The sequence below is a fragment of the Pelobates fuscus genome, chromosome 5 (assembly GCF_036172605.1).
Source record: "Pelobates fuscus isolate aPelFus1 chromosome 5, aPelFus1.pri, whole genome shotgun sequence".
NCBI lineage: Eukaryota > Metazoa > Chordata > Amphibia > Anura > Pelobatidae > Pelobates > Pelobates fuscus.
The window spans coordinates 76,309,829-76,336,293 of record NC_086321.1 but is presented as its reverse complement, the minus strand read 5'-3'; the positions used below and the strand labels follow the sequence as shown (position 1 = coordinate 76,336,293).

At 38.7% G+C, this 26,465-nt stretch overlaps 1 protein-coding gene across 1 annotated transcript in view; it reads left to right on the top strand.

The window, feature by feature from the left end:
* The window catches only part of PLCXD3 (phosphatidylinositol specific phospholipase C X domain containing 3), a 103,872-nt gene that overhangs the window by 51,554 nt on the left and 25,853 nt on the right, over positions 1–26,465 (top strand). The window contains exon 2 of the mRNA XM_063454006.1: positions 16,898–17,606. Coding sequence (XP_063310076.1) covers positions 16,898–17,606 — 709 coding nt within the window. The remainder of the gene's footprint in view (positions 1–16,897; positions 17,607–26,465) is intronic.

Below are 26,465 nucleotides of genomic sequence, written 5' to 3'. Positions count from 1 at the left end.
TAAAGAAGACAGAGAGAGAACTACCAAGGCTCAACATTGGGTCTTTTCTCCTCCTCTACTGTAAGTTGAAAAAAATAAGAACTTACTGGTGCTATGTTAATTCCATTGAAGACAGTATGTCTGTTTTATAGTCTAATGCCCCGTTTTCTAGATACTAAAACAGCAAAATAACTAACAGTGAGTGCAGTGTGTTTTAGTGTATTGTACAGTTCCTCACATTTAGCTGTGTATGGTTTCTGTATGGTGAGCAAAATGTTTTTAAACATGTAAAAGATGTATTGATGCTCTACCATTACAGACATTTCATTTTATTCTTCATACTAATTAACCCCAAGGACGGAGGCATTTGTCCAAGTTCTGAACCAAAACAAATATTCCAGCTATATTTCTGTTCAACCATAATTTAACTCTTTCATATTAAGAGCATCGACTTATAGATAATTTTGTTCATACAAAATAGGGCTTTCATGTCACATCAAATACTTATATATATATATATATATGACACATAACCTAATATGGATAAAATCTAAAAAAAACGTGTGCGAAATTAAGACATGTTATTTTCAAGTTCTGCATGGCATTTTAATTATGAATTAAAATGAAAATCCAGCACACTCCTTTATCCACTAAACAGCAACTTTGGTGCTGACAGATTTTGTTCTAATCCAGGCAAAAAATAATGGGGGTTTAGTTACATGATATGATCACAAACCCTGGCCAAATTTAGTGTTCAGATTAGTTTTTTGCATTTTTCACACCAAAAAAATAATTTCCACTGATGTGTTCAGCGATGTCTCACAAGTACAACAGTACATTCCACTGTGCCGGTTTTATGGGGTTTTGGAAAGTTACAGGGTCAAATATAGGGCTTACTAATGAAATTATCTGGGATTTCTGCAATGGGTTGCTAGGTTGTCAATCAGGTCTCAAATATATAATTATTATTAATATACGGCGGTAAAGGGTTAAAATGTAATTGAACTTATTTGTTTCGTTATGCATGTAATTTTAATTAAAATAATGCAAAATATAAGACAGAAAGAGCTACATTTGCTGTTTTGATAACAAGCTGTAGCGACGGAACTACCAGGGTCTCAATGGTCGCTATCGTGAGAGGGCCCTGCAGTTCCACCTGTTAAGGAGGGGGTCATGGCCAGGCAAAATCATTATTTAGCATATTGACGATTCAGCAATATACAAAATAACAACTAAATTTATGACAAGTGTGTCTCATGGTGAGGAAGGGAGGTGGCAGAGTTATTATTGCGGAGTGTTAGTTTCCACATGAAGTCATGGACCTAGTGCAGAAGCAGCACACTTTAAATAGAAATGTACAGTGCTTTGCTTCCCAACCGAGACTCACTGAGGAGGCCTGGCAAGGAAGCAGCATGTGTTTTAACTTATGGTATAGGGCATGCCCACCTTGCAGACTGTGGCTTGTCCCCCCCCCATAGCTCTCTGTAACTACCATGATTTTCCTGAGAATCATTCTATTTATAATGAATGCAGATTAAACCTCAACACTAACTATCCTTTCATTCTAAACCATATCTAACTCTAAATTCCCCATCTCTAACTCTTCTAAACCTTATTCTATAGCCCCTAATCATAAACTATCCCTGAATTGTCGACCGAAGAACTCTTCATTGCTAAAACTTTTCAATTATTTTGGATTTTTCTGTCCCCCAAGATTTTTTTCTTAATATTTGTTTTATTGTTATTACAATTGCTTTGGGTTATGTCCCTGTGCCTCTTCGCCATTATATTCTTTAGTCATTTTAATTAGTGCCAAATTAGTCCTTTTAATTAGTGCTAAATTGTAATCTAATAATACATTATCTATGGTCGTAGGCGGATTCACTAAAATACCGAAAACGTTGGAAAAATAAAAAAATAAAACAAAAATAAAGATTGTCAAATAAATAAAAAAATAATACATTATATCACCAATTTATAGAACCATGTCTATATTTACGAATTTTGTAGCATTGTCCATCAAATTAAATCTCCTGTCTGTGAAGTCAGCTTGCTAATTATCATGAAACACCAAGCATTGTACTGTTTTGCCCTTAGTAAGAAGAGACTCTAAGATAATAGGATGTAACAGTTGATGTGGTCTTCATAGTGTATTTTTGCACAGGCTATATTTATTGCATCCCTGACTGTCTCATCTGTCAAGAAAGTAGAACATTATTCATACTCAGTGCATACAATAATGCTACATATATATCCAAGGGGAATGTTTTAAAAGAATGTCCTTAGACATTATTTGTATTAATGTTTTCCTCTGAAAAACACAAATTCACAGCTAGTAGCAATAAGTACACGTCAGAGGGTGTGGGCAAGAAATACACAGATACATTTTAAGCATTCAGAATGCTAAACACTGATTATGCACAGAATAGGTTTTGTGTTACATTTGTTTGTGAACTGTAGTAGTTATGGTACCAGAAGTGCTCTGGCACTCCCCTATTGTAAGTAGGCAAACCATTTTAGAATGGTTTGAACTGTTAGCTGTGGCCCACCTGGTGCCAGCTATGCTTCCACTACTTATAGAGATCCAAAACCTACTGTTGCTTCAGAACTTATGCCCAGCAGTGCAAGGGTAGCTCTTTGGATGAAAGGGTTAGCCCATTGCTCTCAACCAGTGAGCTAAGCCGTGCACTGCTCAGCTCGAACATAGAGCATCTGACTCTCTGAAGGATGTAATGGAGGCAGGGAGTAGTGCCCACGGACCCAAGGTAAAAGTCAAATATTTTCTAAAACAGTTTGACTTACACGACTGAGCGCCAGGGTAATCTTGGCATGATAACCCCTATTGCGATTTCTGCAATGTTCCTTAAATATTATACATAAACCCTCACTGACCTTCAAACTACTCCAGTGCAATTCCATCAAGCTGATTCTTCATAATTTATTAGCATTGTGAACTGCAAATTGTCATCCTCACCCTATTTGACTCAGTCTGTACAGTGCTCTTGCAGTCTGCAGCATAAGTTGGGAAGGGGATCCAGACATATTTGCCATTTAATATAAATCATAAATGGCATTTGCCACTTTCGACAGCTCTGCCTCTGTACACGTTGTTGATGCAAAGAGAAAAGCCCTTTAGTAACTCTCGGCTTACGTTGGCTGGGAAGTTGCTGAGTAGGTGTCTGTGGATGGTTGCTGCCTGGCGCAGGCCTTCCTGTCCTCTCCTGGCACCCTCTTGATTCTCGGTCAGGCTAGCTTCCACCCGCTCCCGTAGAAGAGTCCAGAAGCGACTAAAAATGTAATCCAGTCACAGGATGTGACTGTGTGCTCTGTGGATTAGGCCCGACTCCTTAGGCTGCCTCTCCCAAAGTCTGTTTCTAGCAGTCCACAACCAAGCGTCTCGGGAACCAGTGGTTGTGCAACTCAGGTAAAGTCTCAAAAGAGTTGCCTGTGCACCCCTGACATGGGAACTATACCTTGGTAAGTTTTTCAGCTATGTGGCTGAAATAATTTTCAAGATTATCTAAATAGACGGGAGCTCATGCTTCACACGTCTAAGCTGCTCTAAGGTAAGGCTCCGCCCCCCTACCTGACATTTTTTATTCTAATTTGCACATGTACTTTGTTGAAAGATTTACATTCATGTTATTTTTTCTGAGCCTGACATATGGACTACAAAGCCAGCTACAACACATAATCTCTTGTACTTTGTATGCCAATACTTTTCAAAGATTTAAAGCGCAAAGTATAGTAAAGTAACTTCATTTAAATTCTTTAGGAATCCCTAAACAGAAATATATATATACGAATGTGTGATTTTTCGACACCATTTCATTCGCCAGCAGTGAATGCCTTGTTTCAAATAAATAGGTTTGATTTTTTTTCTTTGCAAAATAACAGTAAAGGGTTTAACAAATATGCACTATCAATGCACAATTGTGAGCATGTTTGTTTATTATAATGAAAAAAATCTCTATATATTTCTTGTTAATATTTATTAGATCAGATTCATTACAGCTGCTACTTTAGGCTTGGAATATTTATGTTTTCAAGGAAACTAGAAAATGATTATTTGGTAAACATATGGGCTTTTGAGCCAATCGGAAACATTTTATTTTAATCACAGTTATTTAATGTAAACAGGAATGAATAATCTGTAAATGCTATTTTCAGAGAAAATGTTTTACATTTTTGGAAGTATAAAATTATCGTGAGTTAATGCCAAAGATTAAAGCAGATCTGTTACTTACAAGATATTTGCACAGTGGAATCTCTAACAAAACTGCTATTGGTTGTGCGCTACATTTTTTTAAAATCAAAATCTTAGTAGCATAATTGTTCTCGTTTTTGTGCTAAACTGTGCACACTATACTCTAAATTTAGTATAACCCCTGTAAAAAATATATACATGTACCATCTTTCCTTGTACAAACATGAGTAGACTTGAGGCTTGGTTTAAATTAATATATATATATTTATTTTTATTAAAATAAACAAAAACATAACCCGCTTTCCTTCTTCTTACCAGGGAGGGGGGCATTGCAGGCCTTGATGGTCCGGTGGGGGTAAGTGACTCTAGCTCCCCTGGCTGAAGGCTGAATTCACTGAATTCACTTTTCTCACCTGAACTTACTTTTGCCTGCCCTCACTGGCCACCGGACCCTCAGCAGCAATGTCACCATTGGGGGTGAGGTGTATTTGCAAATTATGCAAAGTCTCTAGATTGTGACAGTGCCGGTTTAAGTGATAATAATTAGTAGATAAACTAAGAAAGAGTTTACATGTTTGAAGAAATCATTTATCATAGTTTTGATGATGTGGACAGGAAAAAAATAACTGGTTCTATTTTATTAAATAAAAGTTATGCCCAAGTAAGATCTATTTAGATAAGATTCACAGTAGACTTGTGTACGTGGCAGAATAATTTGGTTCATCTGAATTAAGTTTTGGAAGGGAAAAAAATTTGGTTTGAAAAAACTGAATTTTATCCATGTGCATTTAGTTTAAGATGAATCTCGTCTGTGCGATTTGGGAAAAAATATTTGAACAAACCATAGTGGCTCCAATATCTACCTGTTTACACTGAGAATTATGTTTCCAGGGGCATGTGGATATTGAATAAGGAATAGAGCAGCGCTAAACAAACTATGAACACTAGGATGGGAGGCAGCACACCTGATAATAGGGGAATCCCTCCAACCCCCAAGAAAACTAGAACAAGTCAAACAACAATATACAGGTAGCGCCAAAAACAATACTCCAAACACAATAGTATATAATGATAAGAGCAATAAAAAAAGCACAGGATATAAAGAGTCCACAATAAAACTTAAAAGAATAAAAAATACCAAATGGTACGGCACAGTTTCAAAGGTGGCAATAGATCTTCTAGTCCTGGTATGGGACGTTTTTGGTAGCTTCGCATAATAGCAGAATATGAAAAGGAAGCAAAAACAGAGGCAAACCAATAGTGCAATATGGTAGTACGTGGTAGGACAAACGACACTTACATAAGATTTCAACTCACATATGGTAGAGCTATAACCAGCTCTAGGTAAAACAGCATGCAGTGGTATACAATCCCCACTTGCAGGATATCCCTCTGGTTTGGTAGTAAAATGATGGTAAATCACAACTGGATAACGATGAGGTAGATCATATGGAATGACAAAAAAAGCTGCCAATAGGGCTCTTTATAAAGATAGTTAAGTATCAATAAGGTAAATAAAAATATACTTACAATAGAGTGATCAGACTAAACGCTCTATGTATCTATGTATAATCCCCACCAAGGATTTCTTTGGTTGGTTGTCCACAGTAGGTGATGGGTTCAGATGTCAGGTAAAAGTATAAAAATAAATAATAATAAGTTCTAAAAATATATGGCTAGAAGACAGGTTGTGAGGTAGCCAAAATACTTTATTTTAACAACCGCCTAAAAACCACAACGTGTTTCTCTCCATAGGGCTCTCTCAAGTGGTAAAAACAGATACCTGACATAACTGGGTTTATATAGGCTTTAAAACACTTAATTTTGGTGCGAAAATGACATTATTAATCACATGACCACAATTGCATGGCTATGGCTAATAATAATAAAAAAATCTTTTTTCTTTTTTTTTTCTCTTTCTAAATAGTAACTTTATTAGGTCTAAGCAATATAGTATGTGTGGCAGTGTAGCCTGCATAATTAGATAGTAAAAATTAGGGGTTAGGAATGAACAATATGACATATTAGGGGAGAGGGGTAGTATTACAAAGTATAAAAAGAAACACAGCCTTTAGGCATATCTGCTAAACAGTGACAATTAAAAACATATTAAAAACAGATTCTACAGAAAGTTAAAAAGATCAGAATCAACATTTAAACCTTCTGGTACAAAAGTTCTCAAGTTAAAAACCCACTGCACCTTATTATTTCCCAGAATTTCTTTTATATCACTTCCACACAATGGCATAGTACATTTTTGTATGCCAGTAAATTTTAAACATCCTGGATTTTTTTGATGTTTTTAAAAAATGTTTTGATAGAGTGTGATTAAAGTATCCTTTTGTTATGTTTCAGCTGTTCTGATATTTGCGTTTTTAGACTTCTAGAGGTCATCCCTACATATTGGAGGCCACATGGGCACTCCAATAGATACACAACATTACTAGAATTGCATGTAATAAAATCATTTATCTTATAGTTTTTTTTTAGTAATGTTCGAAGTGAAGTTAGTGGTTTTATTTTGCACTAGCCCCTGGGTAGTTTCTGCAGTTAAAAAACCTTTGACATTTGATACATAGAGGACATGTATTATTCTTAGAAAAAAAAAAAATTGTGAGAATATTTTTCATATTGGGGGCACCTCTAAATATAATATTTGGTTTGGTGGGAAGAGTTTGTGTTTTAAAATTTCATCTTGTTGTAAAATGTACCAGTGCTTATTAATTATACTTTTAACTTCTTTATTTTTGTTATTAAAATCAAATATGACTGGAACAGAAGGTGCAGTTTTGTTTTTTTTCTTTATATCTTAGAAGGTTGTTTCTTTCTTTTGATTTTACTTTTTTAAATAACATTATCTAGTTTTTCTTCTGAAAAATGTTTTCTTAAAAATGTATTTTTTAAGACTGTAGTTTGTTGTTCACAATCCTCTGGCTTGGAGCAATTACATTTACTCACACCTTTTATAGAGACACAACTATTTAAACAAAATGTTATCTTAATCCAGAACAGAATTGGAAAGGTTGAAATGGATACAAAACACATAAAAGTAAATAAATATGTCAGAGAAAAGCCTGATTATTCAAACAACCAATTTAGAACATATCACCAGAAAAAAAATCTATATCTCAGAATCACTAGACTACGAAACCTCAAACATCCAAGAACATACCCAATTAAGACGTACTTCTCACTTTAAACAATATGATCCTTCACAATATAAATACTCAAACAAAACACAATATTTGTCTCACTACCCCCAATCTCGCTCACACTGTTAAATAGACCGGCAACATTACCACACACCCAAACCACTATACCATAGGCGTGCGCAGCCTATTGCATTAGGGTGTGCACCCTAAAGCACAAACACGCCGCATGTGTATATATTTATTCTATTTTTATTTTTCTATTTTTACTATATATATATATATATATATATATATACACATATATATATATACATACACTGCTGTGTGTGTGTGCTGCTAGTGTGCTGTGTGAGGGTGGTGTTAGTGAGATGTGTGGGTGAGGGTGTTTGTGTGTTTGTTAGGGTCCTGTTACTGTGCTGTGTGAGGGTGCTGTGTGTGAGGGTGCTGTTTGTGTGATGTGTGCGTTTGTGTGATGGTGCCGTTTGTGTGATGTGTGTGGGTGTCGTGTATTTGTGAGGGTGCTGTTTGTGTGTGTGTGTGTTTGTGAGGGTGCTGTTAGTGTGCTGTGTGTGAGGGTGTTGTGTGTTTGTAAAGGTGCTGTGTGTGTTTGTGAGGGTGCGGTTAGTGTACTGTGTGTGTGAGCGTGCTGTATGTGTCTATGTGCTGTGTGTGTGTGTGGGGGCTGTATGTTGGGAGGGATTGTGGAGGTGGGGGCAGATTAGTAAATGTAGGGAGGGGGGAGGGGGGATCCTTGCTGCCATGTGCCATCCCTGGTGGTCCAGTGGAGAGTGAACTCTAGTCTGCGGAGCTAGAGTTAACTCTTGCGAGATCTGAGTGTTGCCGTGGCAATGCTCAGATCTCGTGAGAGGAACTTGGCAGAGCTGCTGTCTAGAGCTCCCCGGGTCCTCTCCTGCCTCCCTCCGTGTTGCTGTGGGTTGGTGAGGTAGATCTTTGATCTCCCCGCCAGCCCATGGAGGCTAAGAGCAGAGCCGGTACTCAGATAGCGCCGACTCTGCGTGAGCCGTCAAGGGAGATCCGGACATCTCCAGAGAAGTCCTGGGGAATAAAGTGTGGGAACTCTTTTCCCACCCCCACCCCCTAAAAAAAATATACACGTGTGTGTGTGTGTATATAAATACTGACACACAGATATATATATGCGTGCACACACATACTCAGACACACACATACATTCACAGACACACACACACACAATTACAGACACACACACCCATATACACACATACACTAACAAACACACACTCACAGACACACACACATACCCATACACTCAGACACACACATACTCACAGACACACACTTACAGACACACATACACTCAGACACACACTAACAGACACACATACACTCACAGACACACAAACACACACATTCACAGACACACACACATACATTCACAGACACACTTACAGACACATTCACAGACACACATACATTCACAGACACACATTCACAGACACACTTACAGACACACATTCACAGACACACACACATACATTCACAGACACACTTACAGACACACATACATACATTCACAGACACACTTACAGAAACACATTCACAGACACACACACTCAGACAGACACATACACATACATTCACAGACACACACACACATACAAATATTTTTTTTTTTATTAAAAAAATGTCCGTGGACTTGTCCCTGGGGTCCAGTGGGTCAGGTGCCTATGTCCATCTCAGACGCGGCGAGGGAGCTGTGTGCTCTCTGCTTCCTCTCGCCGCGCGGGCTGTCTGCTGTAGCTGGGAGCCGGAATATGACGTCATATTCCGGCTCCGGCATCAGCAAACAGTGCGCGGCGAGAGGGAGCAGAGAGCACACAGCTCCCTCGCCGCGTCTGAGATGGACACAGGCATCCGACTAGGGGGGGGAAGGGAGGGGGGCATGGGGGCCGGAAGGGGGCATTTGGGGGCACTGAGTGCCCGCAGGAACAGCGTTCCTGCTCAAAAGTGCAGGAACGCTATTCCTGCAGGACTCAATACATAGGCGTGCCGCGGGGATTAGGGTGTGCCCAGGCACACCCGGCACACCCCGTGCGCACGCCTATGCACTATACAAAGGGGAACAAAAATACTTCCAACCACCTACTAAATATCAGAAAACCTCACAACCAATGACCACCCAGGAACATCTGAATTTTCCATCTCATCATAACAACACTTCACGTTATAATCACTATAAACATGCCTCTTATGCTAATGATACATATTAAAGAAGAGACTACAGAAACCAATCACCTGGACCACAAAGATCAAGATATGCCCATAACTATGAATACACCACCCAAGCCAATTCACCTATTCCACACAAGCACAACAATAGATGCCAGTTGTTATCTATTGATGCAGAAGGTGATATGTAGGATATTTTTTTTAGAAATCTGCACTCACCCATATGCACATACATTCCACCAACCAAGGGCACGAAAAAGAAGCTTAACATTAGAGGAGGGAGAGGTGGAAGAGGAATACAAAAAAATAGAAAGCCTAGAAGAGTAGATACCGTAAAAACTGAAAAACAGTTAGGTATCTAAAAGACTCTCTCCTCTACTCAACTGGCTGTGCTACGTAAAGGAGTAAAATTTGCCCCAACAAATGTTTTCAATCCTTTTCAAGCTTTCCTTGACATAAATAAATTTGTAAGGAAGGCCACTCTTAGAAGATTTTTTAACAGTAAATACTCTGAGTTACATTGCACTACCTTATCCTCATCAATTAATACCTCTAGTGTTAGTTCAGAAGAAACTCCTACTATTGTTAACACTCACCTTAAACCGCAATCCAAATTTTACCCATCTAGTTACAAATCAGGCCTTTTAGACGTCTTTGAAAAACTAGTTTTAAAAGATCTTAACAACATAAAAAAAAAATTTACCAAGAGAGACTAGCCCTAAAACAACTCCAAGAAGATGATACTATCATTATAAAACCAGCAGCCAAGGGGGGAGGTTTAGTCGTACTTTCAAATGATAAGTATACTAAGGAAGCCTTAAGACAATAAAATGACACTAATGTTTATGAAAAATTAACCAATGATCCAACCCCTCAGATAAAAGATGTTTTAAAATAATTATTTGATAAAGGTATAACCTCTAATATTCTTAGTAAACAAGAACTTAGCTATTTGAAAACAACACATCTAATAATCCTGGTAATTAATTTTTTACCTAAGATCCATAAAAATTAATCTTGCCCTCCTGGCCGACCTATAGTTTCAGGGATTAATTCCCTCTAATCTAATTTATCTGAATACATAGATATCTTATTACAACCGTCAGTGAATAAAATGCAATCCTACCTCAAAGATTTTATGTCTCTTCTCCTTTTTCTAAACAATTTTACTTGGGAAAAAGATGATATCCTGGTGACTTGCGATGTAAAATCCCTCTACTCCATTATCGCCTATGATATGGGATGCAAAGCAGTAGTCAGGATATTAACTAATGAAAAAAGACTTCCTGAACAGCAAATCCTTTTTTATTAAAAATGGTATAGAGATCATTTTAAAAAATAACTTTTTCTGGTTTTTAGACTCTTTTTATCTTTAAAGACAGGGTACAGCTATGGGAACTAGGTTCACCCCCAGTTATGCCAACCTCTTCATGGCTGACTGGGAATCAGAGGCCGTTTGGGGTTGCCATGACTGGAACCTGGTCTCATATTTCCGTTACATAGACAACCTTTTTTTTATATGGCATGGATCCGAAGGTTCTCTTAATTTATTTGTAGATCATTTAAATTCAAATGACAGAGGCATCATTTTAACTAGTGAATACAGTAAAGAAATTATAAACTTTTTAGATCTACAAATTTTTATTTAAGATGGTAATATTAATACTAGAACCTTTTTTTTTTTTTTTTTAAGCGTGTACAGACACAGTGATAGATCAAGCTAGCTGCCACCATGCTCCTTGGTTTGAAAGCGCTCCCAAAAGCCAATTTTTACGGTTAAAAAGAAATTGCTCCAAGCCAGAGGATTTTGAACAACAAACTACAGTCTTAAAAAATAAATTTTTAGAAAAACATTTTTCAGAAGAAAAACTAGATAATGTTACTTAAAAAAGTAAAATCAAAAGAAAGAAACAACCTTCTAAGATATAAAGAAAAAACCAAAACTGCACCTTCTGTATACAATCATATTTTATTTTAATAACAAAAATAAAGAAGTTAAAAGTCTAATTAATAAGCACTGGTACATTTTACAACAAGGTGAAATTTTAAAACACAAACTCTTCCCACCAAACCAAACATTATATTTAGAGGTGCCCCAATATTAAAAATATTCTCACATTTTTTTGAATATCAGAACATTGCTGAAACATAATAAAAGGATACTTTAATCACATTTTTTAAAACATCAAAAAAATCCAGGAAGTTTAAAATGTACATACAAAAATGTACTGTGCCATGGCGTGGATGTGATATAAAAGAAATTCTGGGAAAGAATGAGATGCAGTGGGTTTTTAACTTGAGAACTTTGGTACCAGGAGGTTTAAATGTTGATTTTGATCTTTTTAACTTTCTGTAGAATCTGTTTTTAATATGTTTCTAATTGTTACTGTTATGCTTGAGGCTGCCTTGAAGCAGCAGGTAGTTAACTTGGTCCCCCTGTATTTTTGGGAGACAGTTGGGAAGCTCAGGGCTTTACAAGGTGTGGGTGTGGTGTGTTTTGAGGACTCCTGCAATAGAAATTTTGGCTATTTTCTTTCCCTCTCTTAATGTATGTGAAATTCACGCTTTGAAGGGTTAGCCAGTTTCTTTTGAGTCCGCTACTCTGTATCTACTACCCCCTCTCCCGGCATTAATAATTGGCCTGTTTGAGTAACTATACTACTGCCCCCAGGGGCACCATTACTACCAAGGCATATTATACTATTTACTCCCACCTATACTCCCCCTCGCCCTTATACCAGGTTTTCTGGTATGATTACTCTGTCAAGAGACATATATTATACCTTTACAGTGACCTTCCTTTTAAGTGGTCTATTGAACCTGTTATCTGGGTTCGCTTCAATTAGTGTCTGTGAGCACTCATCTCACTGACCTGCAGTATTTGTGTCTGGCAATCTTTTAAGCCAGTTTTATATATTACCAAATGTGTATGTTTTGTTCTATTAAAGGTTTAAGAGCCCGTTTTTCCCTCTTTTTTCTTTTGTGTAAGTACATTTACTTAGAGAGGTATAGATCTGAGATTGAGCAGGTAGTCCACCCTTTTATTTTGGTGGTCTCCCAGCCCATTCTCCTCTTTTTCTATGTTGAATTATAATGTATTATTTTTCTTTGTGTCTCTAAGCAGTGCTTAATGTCACATGCCTAACTCATGGCCATTCCCGAGCTGGAAAGAAGAAAAAATATTCAGCACTTCATAAATAAAATAATAATGTTAGCACTCTAAATCAATGATGCCCTAATTCCTAATATTAGTAACACAAATAGTAGTCTTTAAAAACACTTTCCTAGCTGTATTTCATTGAGTTATACTGTAAATTATATTCAATCTCAGGCTGTGGTTTTCTTAGTTACTTTGGGCCAGGATCCCATCTAATATTGACTATAAATTTATTTTAGTTAAGCCTATATTTCCAAGGACTAAAATGGCCCTCTGCCAGACCATATATTAACATTTACTAGGTTTTTGGAACAATTGTATTTTATTCTTAGATTAACCCTGCTTTGGAAAGCTCTCTAGCTATTCTTTACAATTTCGCAAGGTTATTTCTGCATTAAGATTGTGACAATGTAATAAAGAGAATATTTTCCTAGTGATTCTCCTGATGGTTCATGTTATAAAATAATCTTAAAGTTGGTAATACAATCAACTGGTAATTGAAAATACATTTACGCATGCCACAATGCTTCGGGAAAAAAAAGGATTTTTAGTCTTGTTGGATGTAGAAATTATTTCCTTCATCTACAACTAGGAATTATTAAGTGGACAAGTGGACGATATCTGCTGTAGTATTATGAGTAGCCTATTCGTTTATTAGTAATCCATGAAATAAATTAAACTACTGCCAGATCTCTTTCAAGGTCAGGTTATTACTGTCACAGTGAAGCAATTGATTAAGTATTAATGCAGTAGGTTCTCCTTCCTGGGCTGTTTCAGTGAACATCTCCAGGTTAAGGAAAGTGTCTTGCAACATCAGAAGGAACTGTACCCCACGGAGGTCAAGTGAGTTCCTTCATTGGTGTGCACTCAATACTCTCCTAATCTTGTACATCTTGAATAGAGAGTTTCATAGTTTGCTGGAGTGTGAGATCAGTATTTGTTAAAATGTTATTGAAGGTTATTTCTCAAAGTTTTCTGTTTATGGTCTCAATTACTAGAATTGGGGCAATCAGGGCCGGCGCGTCCATAAGGCGGCACAGGCGGCTGCCTTAGGGCGCACGGGCTCTGGGGGCGCAAGATTTCAGTGACCGGCAGGTGGGAAGCTCTCCCTCCTGCCGGGCCACCATCTCGGACCCTGGTGCTGTGTGCGGCTGTGCTGAGATCAGACTCTGCTCCCTCCGGCTCCCGCGGTATCAGCAGACAGCGCGCGAGGGAGCAGAGCAGCGAGGTTAGAGCTCCCTCGCCGCGTCTGATCTCAGCACAGCCACACGCTGCCCAGCAGCCCCACTGGACCCAAGGGAAGGATTCATCATCCACACCAGCTCTCCAGGTAGGGAGGCTGGGTGGAAAATATTTATTTCTAAAATAATTAGTGAGTGTATGTGTGTGAGTGTGTGTGTGAGTGTATGTGTGTGAGTGTATGTGTCTGTGTGTGAGTGTGTGTATGTGTGTGAGTGTATGTGTCTGTGTGTGTGTGAGTGTATGTGTATGTGTGTGTGTGAATGTATGTGTGTGAGTGTATGTGTCTGTGTGTGTTTGTGTGTGTGTGTGTGAGTGTATGTGTCTGTGTGTGAGTGTATGTGTCTGTGAGTGACAGAGTGTGTGTCTGTGAGTGACAGAGTGTGTGTCTGTGAGTGACAGTGTGTGTCTGTGAGTGACAATGTGTGTCTGTGAGTGACAGAGTGTGTGTCTGTGAGTGACAGAGTGTGCGTCTGTGAGTGACAGTGTGCGTCTGTGAGTGACAGTGTGTGCGTCTGTGAGTGACAGTGTGTGCGTCTGTGAGTGACAGCATGTGCGTCTGTGAGTGACAGAGTGTGCGTCTGTGAGTGATAGTGTGTGTGTCTGTGAGTGACAGTGTGTGCGTCTGTGAGTGACAGTGTGTGTCTGTGAGTGACAGCGTGTGCGTCTGTGAGTGACAGCGTGTGCGTCTGTGAGTGACAGTGTGTGCGTCTGTGAGTGACAGAGTGTGTGCGTCTGTGAGTGACAGAGTGTGTGCGTCTGTGAGTGACAGAGTGTGCGTCTGTGAGTGACAGAGTGTGCGTCTATGAGTGACAGAGTGTGTGCGTCTGTGAGTGACAGAGTGTGTGCGTCTGTGAGTGACAGTGTGTGCGTCTGTGAGTGACAGTGTGTGCGTCTGTGAGTGACAGATTGTGTGTCTGTGAGTGACAGTATGTGTCTGTGAGTGACAGAGTGTGTGCGTCTGTGAGTGACAGTGTGTGTGTGTGAGTGCGTCTGTGTGTGTGCATGTGAGTGTATGAGTGTGTCTGTCAGTGTATGATGAGTGTGTTTGTCAGTGTATGAGTGTGTGTCTGTCAAATCAGTGAGAGTATGTTTGTCATTGAGTCTGTGTGTGACTATCAGTGTGTCTGTCAATGAGTGTCAATCAGTGTGGGTCTGTCAGTGTCAATGAATGAGTGTGTGTCAGATCAATGAGTCTGTGTCTGTCAGTGACGTCTGTGTGTTTGTCATTGAGTGTGTGACTGTCAGTGTGTACAGAGTGTAGCGGAGCGCGGTACAGGAGCTTCTGTTTCCTGTACCTGGCCAGACTGACAGGAGGTGCTCACAGAGAGAGCACTCCCTGTCAGTTCGGCCGGGTACAGAAAACCGAAGCTCCTGTACCGCGCTCCGCTCCGCTACACTCTGTACACACTGACACACCAGGAAGGGGAGTGTGACCACTAAAGGGGTGTGGGGTGCACCAAGGGACAGGGAGGGAATGGGAGAGAAACACCAAGAGACAGGGAAAAGAGGGGGTAGGGGAGAAGAACACTAAGGGATAGGGAAGGGACCATTAATGGTCAGGGAGGGGAGAAGGGCTGGTTAAGAGGCACATAGGTGAAGATGTTTTTTTGGGGGGGATGGGGGGGCGGCGGAAAAATGCATCTTCGCCTATGTACCTAAAAATCCAAGCACCGGCCCTGGGGGCAATCACAATGGGAACCAGTGCAACCATTAGGTACATTCCATTGGTGACTCCTTCCCTTTTACATGTTTGCACTTCTATCTAGTACAAACAATTCCATAAATATCCCCCACCGGGATTGCTGTTTAACCCCTTAAGGACCAAACTTCTGGAATAAAAGGGAATCATGACATGTCACACATGTCATGTGTCCTTAAGGGGTTAAAGAATGAGTGAGTGCACTGGATATTATATGATATGATATTTATATTCACATTCCTGGTCCAGCTGGTGTGTTATGGAACTACTAGAACAGGAAAATGAATTGGAAATTAACTAATAACTAAGCGTTTAGTGTTGTTATAGCTCTGCCATTTACTTGCAGTGTCAGAGTACCAATTACTGTGCTATCAAGCTCTCATTAGAACAATAATCTTGACACTTTTACAAAGTGATATTATATCAGTAACAACTGTGAAGGGAAACATGGTTAACATTAGAGGAAAAGGTATCATTCGTTACCACCTGTTATTTTTTTTATCTGTTAATTTGTGAAAGAACAGTGAAACACATTTCATTTATATAAGTCCAACCAAATCATTCAAAGTTTGAGATTTTCCAGTAGGCGAGTGAAATGGGTATTTTCTGACCAGGATCTGTTACCTCTTTTGGATGACCAACCTTTTTTTCTTGAAACCTTATTGATTCAACCAGTTGGGAGAAATGAACAGATGGACAAAGATTCTGGATTTCTCGTTTCTTTGGTAGAAACGCAAGCTTCATCAAGGCAGTCTTTTAATACATATCAATGAGTAACATACATACAAAATAATTCCAATATGTCATTGGTTAGTTAATTATCTTTAAGCAATAAACAGGATAACGTCCAAAAGTATGCTCTCTTCCAAAAAAGTGCTTTTAAAGTCTGTATACAGGGTTATTCATTTAATTCCAAATTTTAGTGAACTAATTCCTAATGATAAAATCGACAATTAAATCACAAATTAAAAAAAAAAATCGCATCTTAGCATTAGTGACAAGTTGACTATTTTAACCTTAATTTTGCTATTTGGATTTAATTAGCTAAAATTTGGTGTTTAGTAAATATCCCTGTTTATCCCTGCTGGTGTATGCTCAAAACACAGTCAGCATTTGTGGTTTAGTAAAGAAATTGTGTTCCCCAAAAAATATTAATAATGTCTTTTATGAAAAAAGAAATGAAAATCTTATGTCAAGTGAATATTTAAATTTTTTTGCAAAATTAAATTAGAGTTTTTCTTGCTTTTTAGGGTCCCATGACTCCTTTAGCTTCTACATTGACGAGGCTTCTCCAGTGGGACCAGAACAACCAGAAACCGTTCAAAATTTTGTGTCTGTGTTTGGTACTGTTGCTAAAAAATTGATGAGAAAATGGTTAGCCACTCAGACCATGAATTTTACAAGCCAAATGGAGGCTGGCATAAGATATTTTGATCTCCGGATTTCAACAAAGCCTAGAGACCCTGATAATGAATTGTATTTTGCTCATGGATTATTTAGTGCCAAAGTGAATGAAGGTCTTAAAGAAATTAATGCCTTTCTGTCCAGTCACAGTAAAGAAGTGGTCTTCTTGGACTTCAATCATTTTTATGGGATGCAAAAATACCATCATGAAAACCTAGTCCAAATGCTAAAGGACATCTTTGGGAATAAAATGTGCCCAGCTATTTTTGCCCAGGAAGTTAGCCTCCACTATCTGTGGGAGAGGAATTATCAAATCTTGGTGTTTTATCACAGTCCAGTAGCTCTCGAAGTTTCCTTTCTGTGGCCTGGGCAAATGATGCCGGCACCCTGGGCAAATACCACGGACACTGAAAAACTCATTCAGTTTCTGCAATCTTCAGTCGCTGAACGAAGAAAGAAAGGATCTTTTTTTATCTCTCAGGTGGTACTAACACCAAAGGCTAGTACTGTGGTTAAAGGAGTTACCAGTGGTCTGAGAGAAACCATCACTGAAAGGTAAGTCCTAATAAAATATATTTATTTACCATGCATGTATCACTAGTTGTTGGTATAAGTAAACTGTAATCTTTATAATTTCAATTTCTGCATTTTATGATTGTCACCTTATTACACAGTGCATCAAGAAAATCAAGATTCACCTAATATCAGGATTACAAAGGAAAATGTTTAATTTTACAGTAATTGAAATCAATAATTGATGTATAGGAAGACGTAGCCTTCCCCCGGCCAATAAACACACAGGCCACCCCTTTTACTGGGTTGATACTGCTTGGATCAGCCCACCCATCAATCTTTTTTTAAAGCTATTCATTTTGGTGGGCCCTTTCTATTTACAGGCCTACCTGAATGTCAGTTTTTGGCACACCACCTCTGACTTATATACTCAGCTGATTGTCCCTGACCACAAATGATGTGATACAAAAATGCAGAGAAAAGCTAAATAACTGCTTCACTCTGATAAGACCAAATACCATTATAAAATCTTAAAAGAGGAAGCTGAATGGAGTGCACTAGGACAGTACATCCATAGTCAGCTTCTAAACCCTAAATCTTGTTTTTAAAAAGTTTTGTTATTAAACTTCTCGATCATGTTTCAATAGCAGTGTTTGGTAAATGACTAAATGTTGATATATGTAATGCATTTAGACATAGGAAAGCGTATGACAAATAATACATTTGGGGCATATACCAATTACTTGGTAATGGACTAAAACTATTATTTAATTAATTACATAGTCACATAACCCAGGAAATACTTGAAAAACCCAGGGCATACTTGAAAACGAGAGAAATCTTAATGTATCCTTCCTGGTAAAATATTTTATAAATAAATTAGATTGGTTGAAAAATACTCAACACAACCCTGCAGGCTTAACCAAGCAGAATATCAGTCTTATCGGGTTCTTTTTGGTGTAACCGGCATAGGGGAAAATGTTCTATTACCTACAAGTCAGTTCCGTAGGTACCATGGTGCAAAGTGCTAATTATGAGAACCTAGCATCAACAGTCCATTGCTAATCACAATGTTGCGCATTTTTAGTTGCTAAATAACCGCGTAAATGAGCTTCTCACAGAGCTGGCTTATGCAGAATTTTGTTTGATAATACAAACTCTATTTAAGGAAAAATGTTTATGTTTATTTTGTATTTTTAGACATTTATATTCCTTTTAAAATTGTATGAGAGAATATGGAGTATTGAAAAATCACCAACAAATCCATTTATCATTGAAACTATGCTTCTTGGACGGGTACATTCTCGATTCTGGGAATTTATCCAAGCTGTATTCATATTAATTGATATTCATTAGTTATTTCCCTTGAGGCAAAATAGTGATAAAGCAACAGAACATGATTTTTTTCCCCTGGCAGACTTTGTATTTCTAGACACAGTCTCAGAGTGAGAAGACAACTGTGGTTCTATCTGATCATCCTTCCAAAAAGAAGGGGTGTCAGCATCTAAAAAAAATAAAATAAAAATGTAAGTCCTCGAGGATCACTCACAAAGAAAATAGTAAAATAATTTTAGATATTGTCCCTGTCCTGTCAAAAGATATGGATGCCAGGAGGTGGCTAAAAATAAGTCAATTGAGACTTGTGTATGTGCTAGTGTGTATGTGTATCTGTGTGTGGGGGTATATGTGTGTATCAGTGGGTATGTCAGTGTGTAGCTGTGTGTGTCAGTGTGGGTATATGCGTGTGTGTTATTGTGAACACAACTGCATTTAAATGTCAACACTACACACAAATAGACCCTACCTTCACACACACTCCATACAAAAATACACTTACATTCAAACATACAAACAGTGCCCGCAACAAAAAAAACACTGCAAGGATGGGCAAATGGTAGATCTCCAGTTGGCAACACATTGTGGGAGAAATATGACAGATGGTAATCTACATTTTGGCCACCATTTTGCTGGGGAGGACCCAACAAAAATTTCCTGCACCAGTGCCGTTTCTACATTAGTTCCACCACTGATCATTACATTTGTAATAATTTGCTTTCTTTTATAAATGAACGTACAATTTTATGTTGGGGTTAATGGCAACAATTAATTTAAGATATTCAGAGAGGAATCTTATGATGCAGTCTCTAATATTGTTTGTAACATTGCCAACGTGGAAACAGTTTAACCCTTGAGCTCTGAATACACTCCAAAAAAATATATAAAGTGCAATACTGTATGCGTAACTAATTTGCACTAAAAAAGTGGACAAATCAGTAATTTCTTGAATTTAGTCTAGCTCAGTTGTAACAAAAAAGCTAAATCAGGTCTGTTTACAGGAAAATATATCTAATTTGTTCATTATTCTTTGCAGAAGAGGGATATAAATTATTAAACATATGTAACCAAACTACAGATCCCAATGTGCTTTAACCCGATGGACAGTGTTCCCAGCCAATGAGGGGACGATCAGTGGCTAATGGGAACAAAAAGAAGCACTGGGGACTGAGCTAGGCTTAAGATGTACATGTCTGTAGCTGCGTTCTCAGAAAATTGACTATAGCAGCTCTTAGGATCACCCTGTACCAAAGAGTTTTCCTGATCTGCAGAGATACACAACATAAGAGCTGCAACTGCTTTTCTATTATCTACTAGAAAGAAAGTATTTTGCTAATTACCCAGCTGAGGAGTGCTCGTTGAAGACCCAACAATCTGGTGAGCAAGAGTTATCCGAAGTAACAGATGTGGTCTCATCCTTACTGAATGACTAGAAAAAAATGATTTTTTTTCTGGATCTGAGACTTATTGAAGAGTCCGAGTAAGTTTTATTTTCATCAGCAACATAAAATCCATTAGGGTAATGCTACCTACACCAAGGGCCCCAACCTTGTGCACCAGACATCTTGTGGAAGGTATGCACCCGTTGGTGGGTGGGGGTTGTATGCTGAGCATATACAGACTGTGTTTGTGGTGCTGCAGAAACTACAAAACACTAAGACATCACAGCAGCAGAGTTTATCTTACGTTAGCTATTATTTTGCACTATTTATGTTAATTTGAATTTGTGTGTTGTATGTTTCAATTGTGGACAGACTGAGCACATAGCAAATAAATGTCCAGTAAAAGAAGATTATTTCAATGTAGAAACATTAACCCTTGGCCTAGGACCCAGAGCAGACATGCATCAAAGGAAAAACAATGAATAGAAGTTAAAGCTCTCCTAATAAGAGCCCCTATGCATTGGAATCTTAGAATAGGGCCTAATTCACTTGTACGACTTATAATCGAAGGGATACATGCATTGGCCCTTTTATTCACTGGATCCCAAGTAATCCTTTTATGATAAACACTTGAGTCACTTACCAATATCACCAGCAGATGATGTGAAATTGTGTGGATTGAGTTCCCAGGCTTACCCTGTCGAAGATATAAGTGCAAATATGATACCTCTATAAGATAATGAAACTACAAATCCTATGAATGTGGAAGCTTTGGTGGCCCAAACCTAGGACATCTTGGGATTCCCATAATATTGGGAACTAATACTCAGATGGTGCGCAATATGTTTTGGACCTACTTAAGATCAGTTGGCGATAGTTCTTGAAATCAGATGACAGATGGTTATGACAGAAGTCAAAGACTGGCGAAACAGGAAAACTGATGTGTTTGCTGTGACTGTCTGCAATAGATCGCCAATGGAAGTTTACATAACTCACTGCCAGAACCTAGCTTGCTCACCTACTAGAAGAGATAGCCCCTATATCCACCATGACTCTGGAAATTAAAAGAAACTTGAGTTTTGACCTTAAAGGTTCCAATTTGGTAGAAAAGTAGAACGATTATTGCAAGCTCTCCACTCTAGAGAGTTTTCTCTACAGGAGATATGGATGTAGGATCCGCTAAAAGTGCTCAGCAAACCGATGTTGGACACATGATATAAGTTGAGGGTGTATCCACTGACTTATTAAGGATCAAAACGGAGCTCAGTTATGAGTTTCATTAAAGGAGAAAGTGGGAGCGGATGCTCTATCTAGGATCTGGACCTGGATTACCAGCTTTCTTAGAGAATGATGAATGGATAGACATTCCTTACCAAGGGGTAAGAGCCCTATGGTAGACCTCGATTGTAGAAGGAGAAAAAGTAAACTTTTTGGATCTATGATGTATCGATTCACTCAACTGTACACCTGGAGTCATTCTTGAGGCAATGTGATTTCCAGCAACTATATATGGTCGGTCATCAGTCAGCAGGAAAAGTAACAGCCATAATCTCCCGACTCTGTAATTGGTTGATTATGGAGAGCAGTAAAAACTGGAAAGCATAACATCTGAGGGACCTCCCTGCTGGTCTACATCAGCTTCTTAGAAAAGAATGGAACCACTTTCATATTAAATAATGTGCTGTTGTATCAAATTCTAAAATACCATGATCATGCTGGAGAGAAAACTACTGGTTCTCCATCAGAAATACAGATGAATTGTGCTCAGATCTCAGATGATAACCATGGTCACTTAGGTAGAGATACGTCATGTGTCCCACTATGAATATGCCAGAAATCTGGAAGAAACTCTTCAAAAGGCCTATGAATTGGCTGAGCAAGCTACCACCAAGATAAATGAGAATAACAAAAGACAACATGATACCAAAGTACGGTGTAAGGATATTTGGCCTGGAGATAAAGTCCTTTAAAGAAATCTGGGTGTCTCTGGGAAGCATAAATTAGCAGACAGATGGAAAAAACACACTTATTGAGTTTGTCTCCAAAATTGATGAAATACCTTTGTACAGAATTCTTGAGAGTGGGATAAATGTTTGGCAGAGGAATCACTTACTTACCTGTGGCCTTTACTGAAGAGGACAGCATTGATAAAAGGAACCTTAATAATGGGAATGAAAACCCCAATATTCCTCCTACCTCAAATGATAATTTTGAAGATGATGATTCTCGAGAAGTCCCCATGGATTGTTACTGAGTAGTGATCACCTTGAAGAGAAAGTGAGAAACCCCTGAAAAATACTCTGAAAAGTATTGGGGAACAATTCCAGAGACTCCATCAGCTCCTTCTACTCCTTCCACTTTCTTCCCTGAAAGTCTCAGTTTTGTACCTGGTTCTTCAGTTAGAGACTCTAAACTTGTCCTAAGACTAGAATCCCCAGCTGCTGGATCTATTCCCAACAGTACAGGAGTACTTCCTAAAATGGAAGGGTGACCAGTAGCAAGACATTTGTTTGGAGGCGTGTCACCCAGTTCATCTACCCTTAAGTTTGGGGATTGATCGTGTACCTCCTTTGACCTGTGAGGGTGATAGGGAATTATTTCCCTAAGATGCCATGCAAATTTTTAACTTGGAGACTCTGGCCCTAAGGGGACTTAATATTATTCCACTAAACTATTACTCACCTAGGCAATGATATTGCTTTAGAGATTACACAGTGCCCAATGCTGCATTGGCTTGGGGATCCATATGTCCACCTAAAATTTCTGATATCAAATTTAATGTCCACTGAGTTACTATAGGTTATTCCTATGTTTATACCTTGTTGTTTTGATTGGCTTTATCCATATTTTCTATTGGACTGTTTAGGCTTTCAAGTATTTAGCTTGTGACACAGGCTACTGCTCGTGTAAGATAATATATTGAAATAATTTAACATGATGGAACACGATGGAAAATATTTTGTTACTTTGTATATATGTTAAAGCATGTCATTGTTTAGATATTGAACTATGTGAGTAATCTTCATATGTATCATACTATCTTGCCACAGTGGAGTTTATTCACATTTTACTACTTATTGACTTCTATATGCACTGGTTTCCTATTTTATTTCTACCTGTTACCTTGGTAACCCGACCTCACAATGTCGCCTACAATGTCGTGTACTTAGCCTCTCTTTCTTGTATCCACCCTTCTTTTCCGTTTCTCTTGTAACCATTGGTCTTGAGAAAAGTCAGTGTATGAAACTGAAACATTATTATGGATTAATTTGCAATAAAAAGCATGTATAGTTTCCCTTTTTCAAGTTGACTGAGTGCTTCCCAAAAAGATGATGTATCTACTTGGCTGGCTTAGCACTCTGGAATTTAAATCATTGAGTCGTCAAGTGCAGAACATTGTATGTGTGTATATATTATATATATATATTATATAAGTACCAAAAAACTCCACTCCAGGATCATAATTCTAGTGCCCGGTGCTGGACAGCAAAAAAGATATACAAAACAAAAAGAAGCACTTTTAGGACCATATATATATTTCTGTGATTTCTGTGGGAAAAGAAGTCTTATGGCATGACCGGTGTGCAGATTTTTGTTTAACATTGTATTGACTATCCACAGACTTCGGGTGGAAGGGGTTTTCAATCACCCACCATAACTTTTTTCTTTTTTGCTTTGCAAGTACTGCCAAGCCTCAATAGCAAGCCAGGCCACAACCTCATGCTGATGATTTGCATTAACAATGAAACAGCTGTCCATGAGTGATTCACTGACTTTGCATCTTTCCCCAAGTTGTGTTTCAAAGCTGTTGTATACGGCAAACACAGACTCAAAGGAACCCATGTTTACAATGGAATGAGACAGAAATGTGATTATTTGTTGAACTAATTTGCATATGTCCACCCAGAATCCTTTGCGGTACTAACAGCGCTGCATATTTGTGATTTCTGTGTGAAAAACTTAAGTCTTGTGGCTTGACTGGTGTGCAGATTTTTGTTTAACATTGTATTGACAATATATATATATATATATATATATATATATATATATATATATAGTCAGTACAATGTTAAATTTGCTTAGCGGAGGAGGGATTGGGTATTATTAAAAAGGTGAAAATGGTACACAATGGCATTCTAAAAACTGGAGATAATGAGTGTATGCTTTATTCGAGATTTTTGCTTTGAGATATATATGTGCCTATATAGAGAGAACTTGTGCTTCAAAAACAACTTTTCTGCCAGCCTTAAAGGGACAATCCAGGCACTAACACAACTTTAATAAAAAATATATATATATATATCACAAAGCAAAGATTTTGAATAAAGCATTCACTCATTATTTCCAGTTCTTAGTATGCCATTGTGTACCATTTTAACCTTTTTAATAATATCCAATCCCTCCTTTGCAAAGTATACAGTAAGGTCATTCACCTACAGAGCTCTCTACCAGTGTACAGCATCATATATATGTTTTAAAGGAACATTCCAAACACCTGGAGCTTGCTGAAGTGCATTATGTGTGAAGAGTGTGCCTTCTTTTCCAGTTTTCAAAAAGTGCACAATTTAGTAGAAATTTGCACTTTTATAAATTAACCTTACATCCACTGTCTCTACTGTAATCTGCTTTGTTACAATACATTTGCTATTTGAACAGGACCATCACTACCTACTGTACCTTGCTTTGTGATAAAAGCTTAGCCACTTTATCCATGTTATAACTTTTATAGCAGTAATATTATCATGTTGGTTATGTACATATTTCAAAACATGAAGTTCAGGCATTGCTATCTGGCACACAGTCTGTTTATTTATTTATTTTAAATTTGTGTTTTATTAGCTTTATAAACACAGGTATATTGCAGGCCAATAACTGGTAAAGAAATTAGTCACCGTCCGGCAGACATGAAACATATACGTCAGCAGAACATAAACAATAACATTGTGGGCATAGCATTGTGCCAATAAAGCATTATGGTGTGGGGCTGCTAGTGTCCTGGGGTGGCCACTTTAACTTAAGTGGTGCGATGCAGTGGGCTATAGTGATTAGGAGCGGACTCATTTAGCTATGGGCCTTTGTGGCTAGAGTCAAGTCGTAAAGTCCATGGCTAAACACAATATCGACCTCTGCTTTGAGGTTGGGGTCGGATCAGTAATGTCTACCTCCTCCCAGTCAGGGTCTCAATCGCCCAGAAACTCGTTGCTTGGGTAGCTTCTGTGGGGCGCTTCCACCCGGGTTCCACTTGGTTATCAGCTTGTCATTCAAGGTGGTGTCAGCTGTTGCACTCGGGGTTTTGGGGTTGATCCTCAGTTTGTCCCAGAGTGTGCGCAGGTCTTATTCTGATGTGAGGGTGTATAGTTGGTCTCCTCTTGGGACTAATAAGGCTCCAACTGTACTCCATCTATAGCGCACCTCTCGGTTCCTGAGCTGTTTGGCGACTGGTGCCAGTTTGCGTTTCTCCACCAGCACGGCAAATGGTATGTCACCATATATTGTTACCACACTGTTCTCAAACTTGACCTTGCCCATCTCCTGTTTGTGGGCCATGATTGCGGCGTGAACTGCTATGTCCTTTGTCACAATTATGTCATCTCTCGGTGCTCAGCCGGTGCCGCAGCGGCCTTTCTGATGCGGAAAGTCGCCATGAGCATGGATGGGTCATTTCTGTTGTTAAGGCCCATGAATATGAAGAGTCTCTGGGCATATTGTAGGAGCTCCTCCCCACTTACCTCTTCTGGGATCCCTCTCAGTCTGACGTTCCGGTGTCTGTGCCATGATTCCATGGATGCCATGGTTCTCTGCATTTCTCTGACTTGTTAAGTAAGCTCTGTTAATTTCATCTCTGTACCCTGTATCCTTTCGTCTCTGGCTTTCTCTCTCTCCTCCGCCCTTGTTACCCCCTGAGTCACAACACTTATCTCCTGTTGTGCCTCATGGAGATCCTCCTTCCACACTTTACGGAGGTCTTGGATCAACCTTTTGATATCCCCTCTTGTGAAGGGTGTCGAGTCATCCTCAGACTCCGAATCACGGTTGGCTTCGCTCAGGTGTGAGAAGGTGCGGGATTCTGCCTCCTCTTGTGATTCCTCCGTGTCCTCTGCCTCTGGTTGCACTGCTGGCGCCATTTTAGGCATGTAGTAGGCCTCTCGAATGAGAGCCATATGCCAGGCAGTCTAGGACCCTC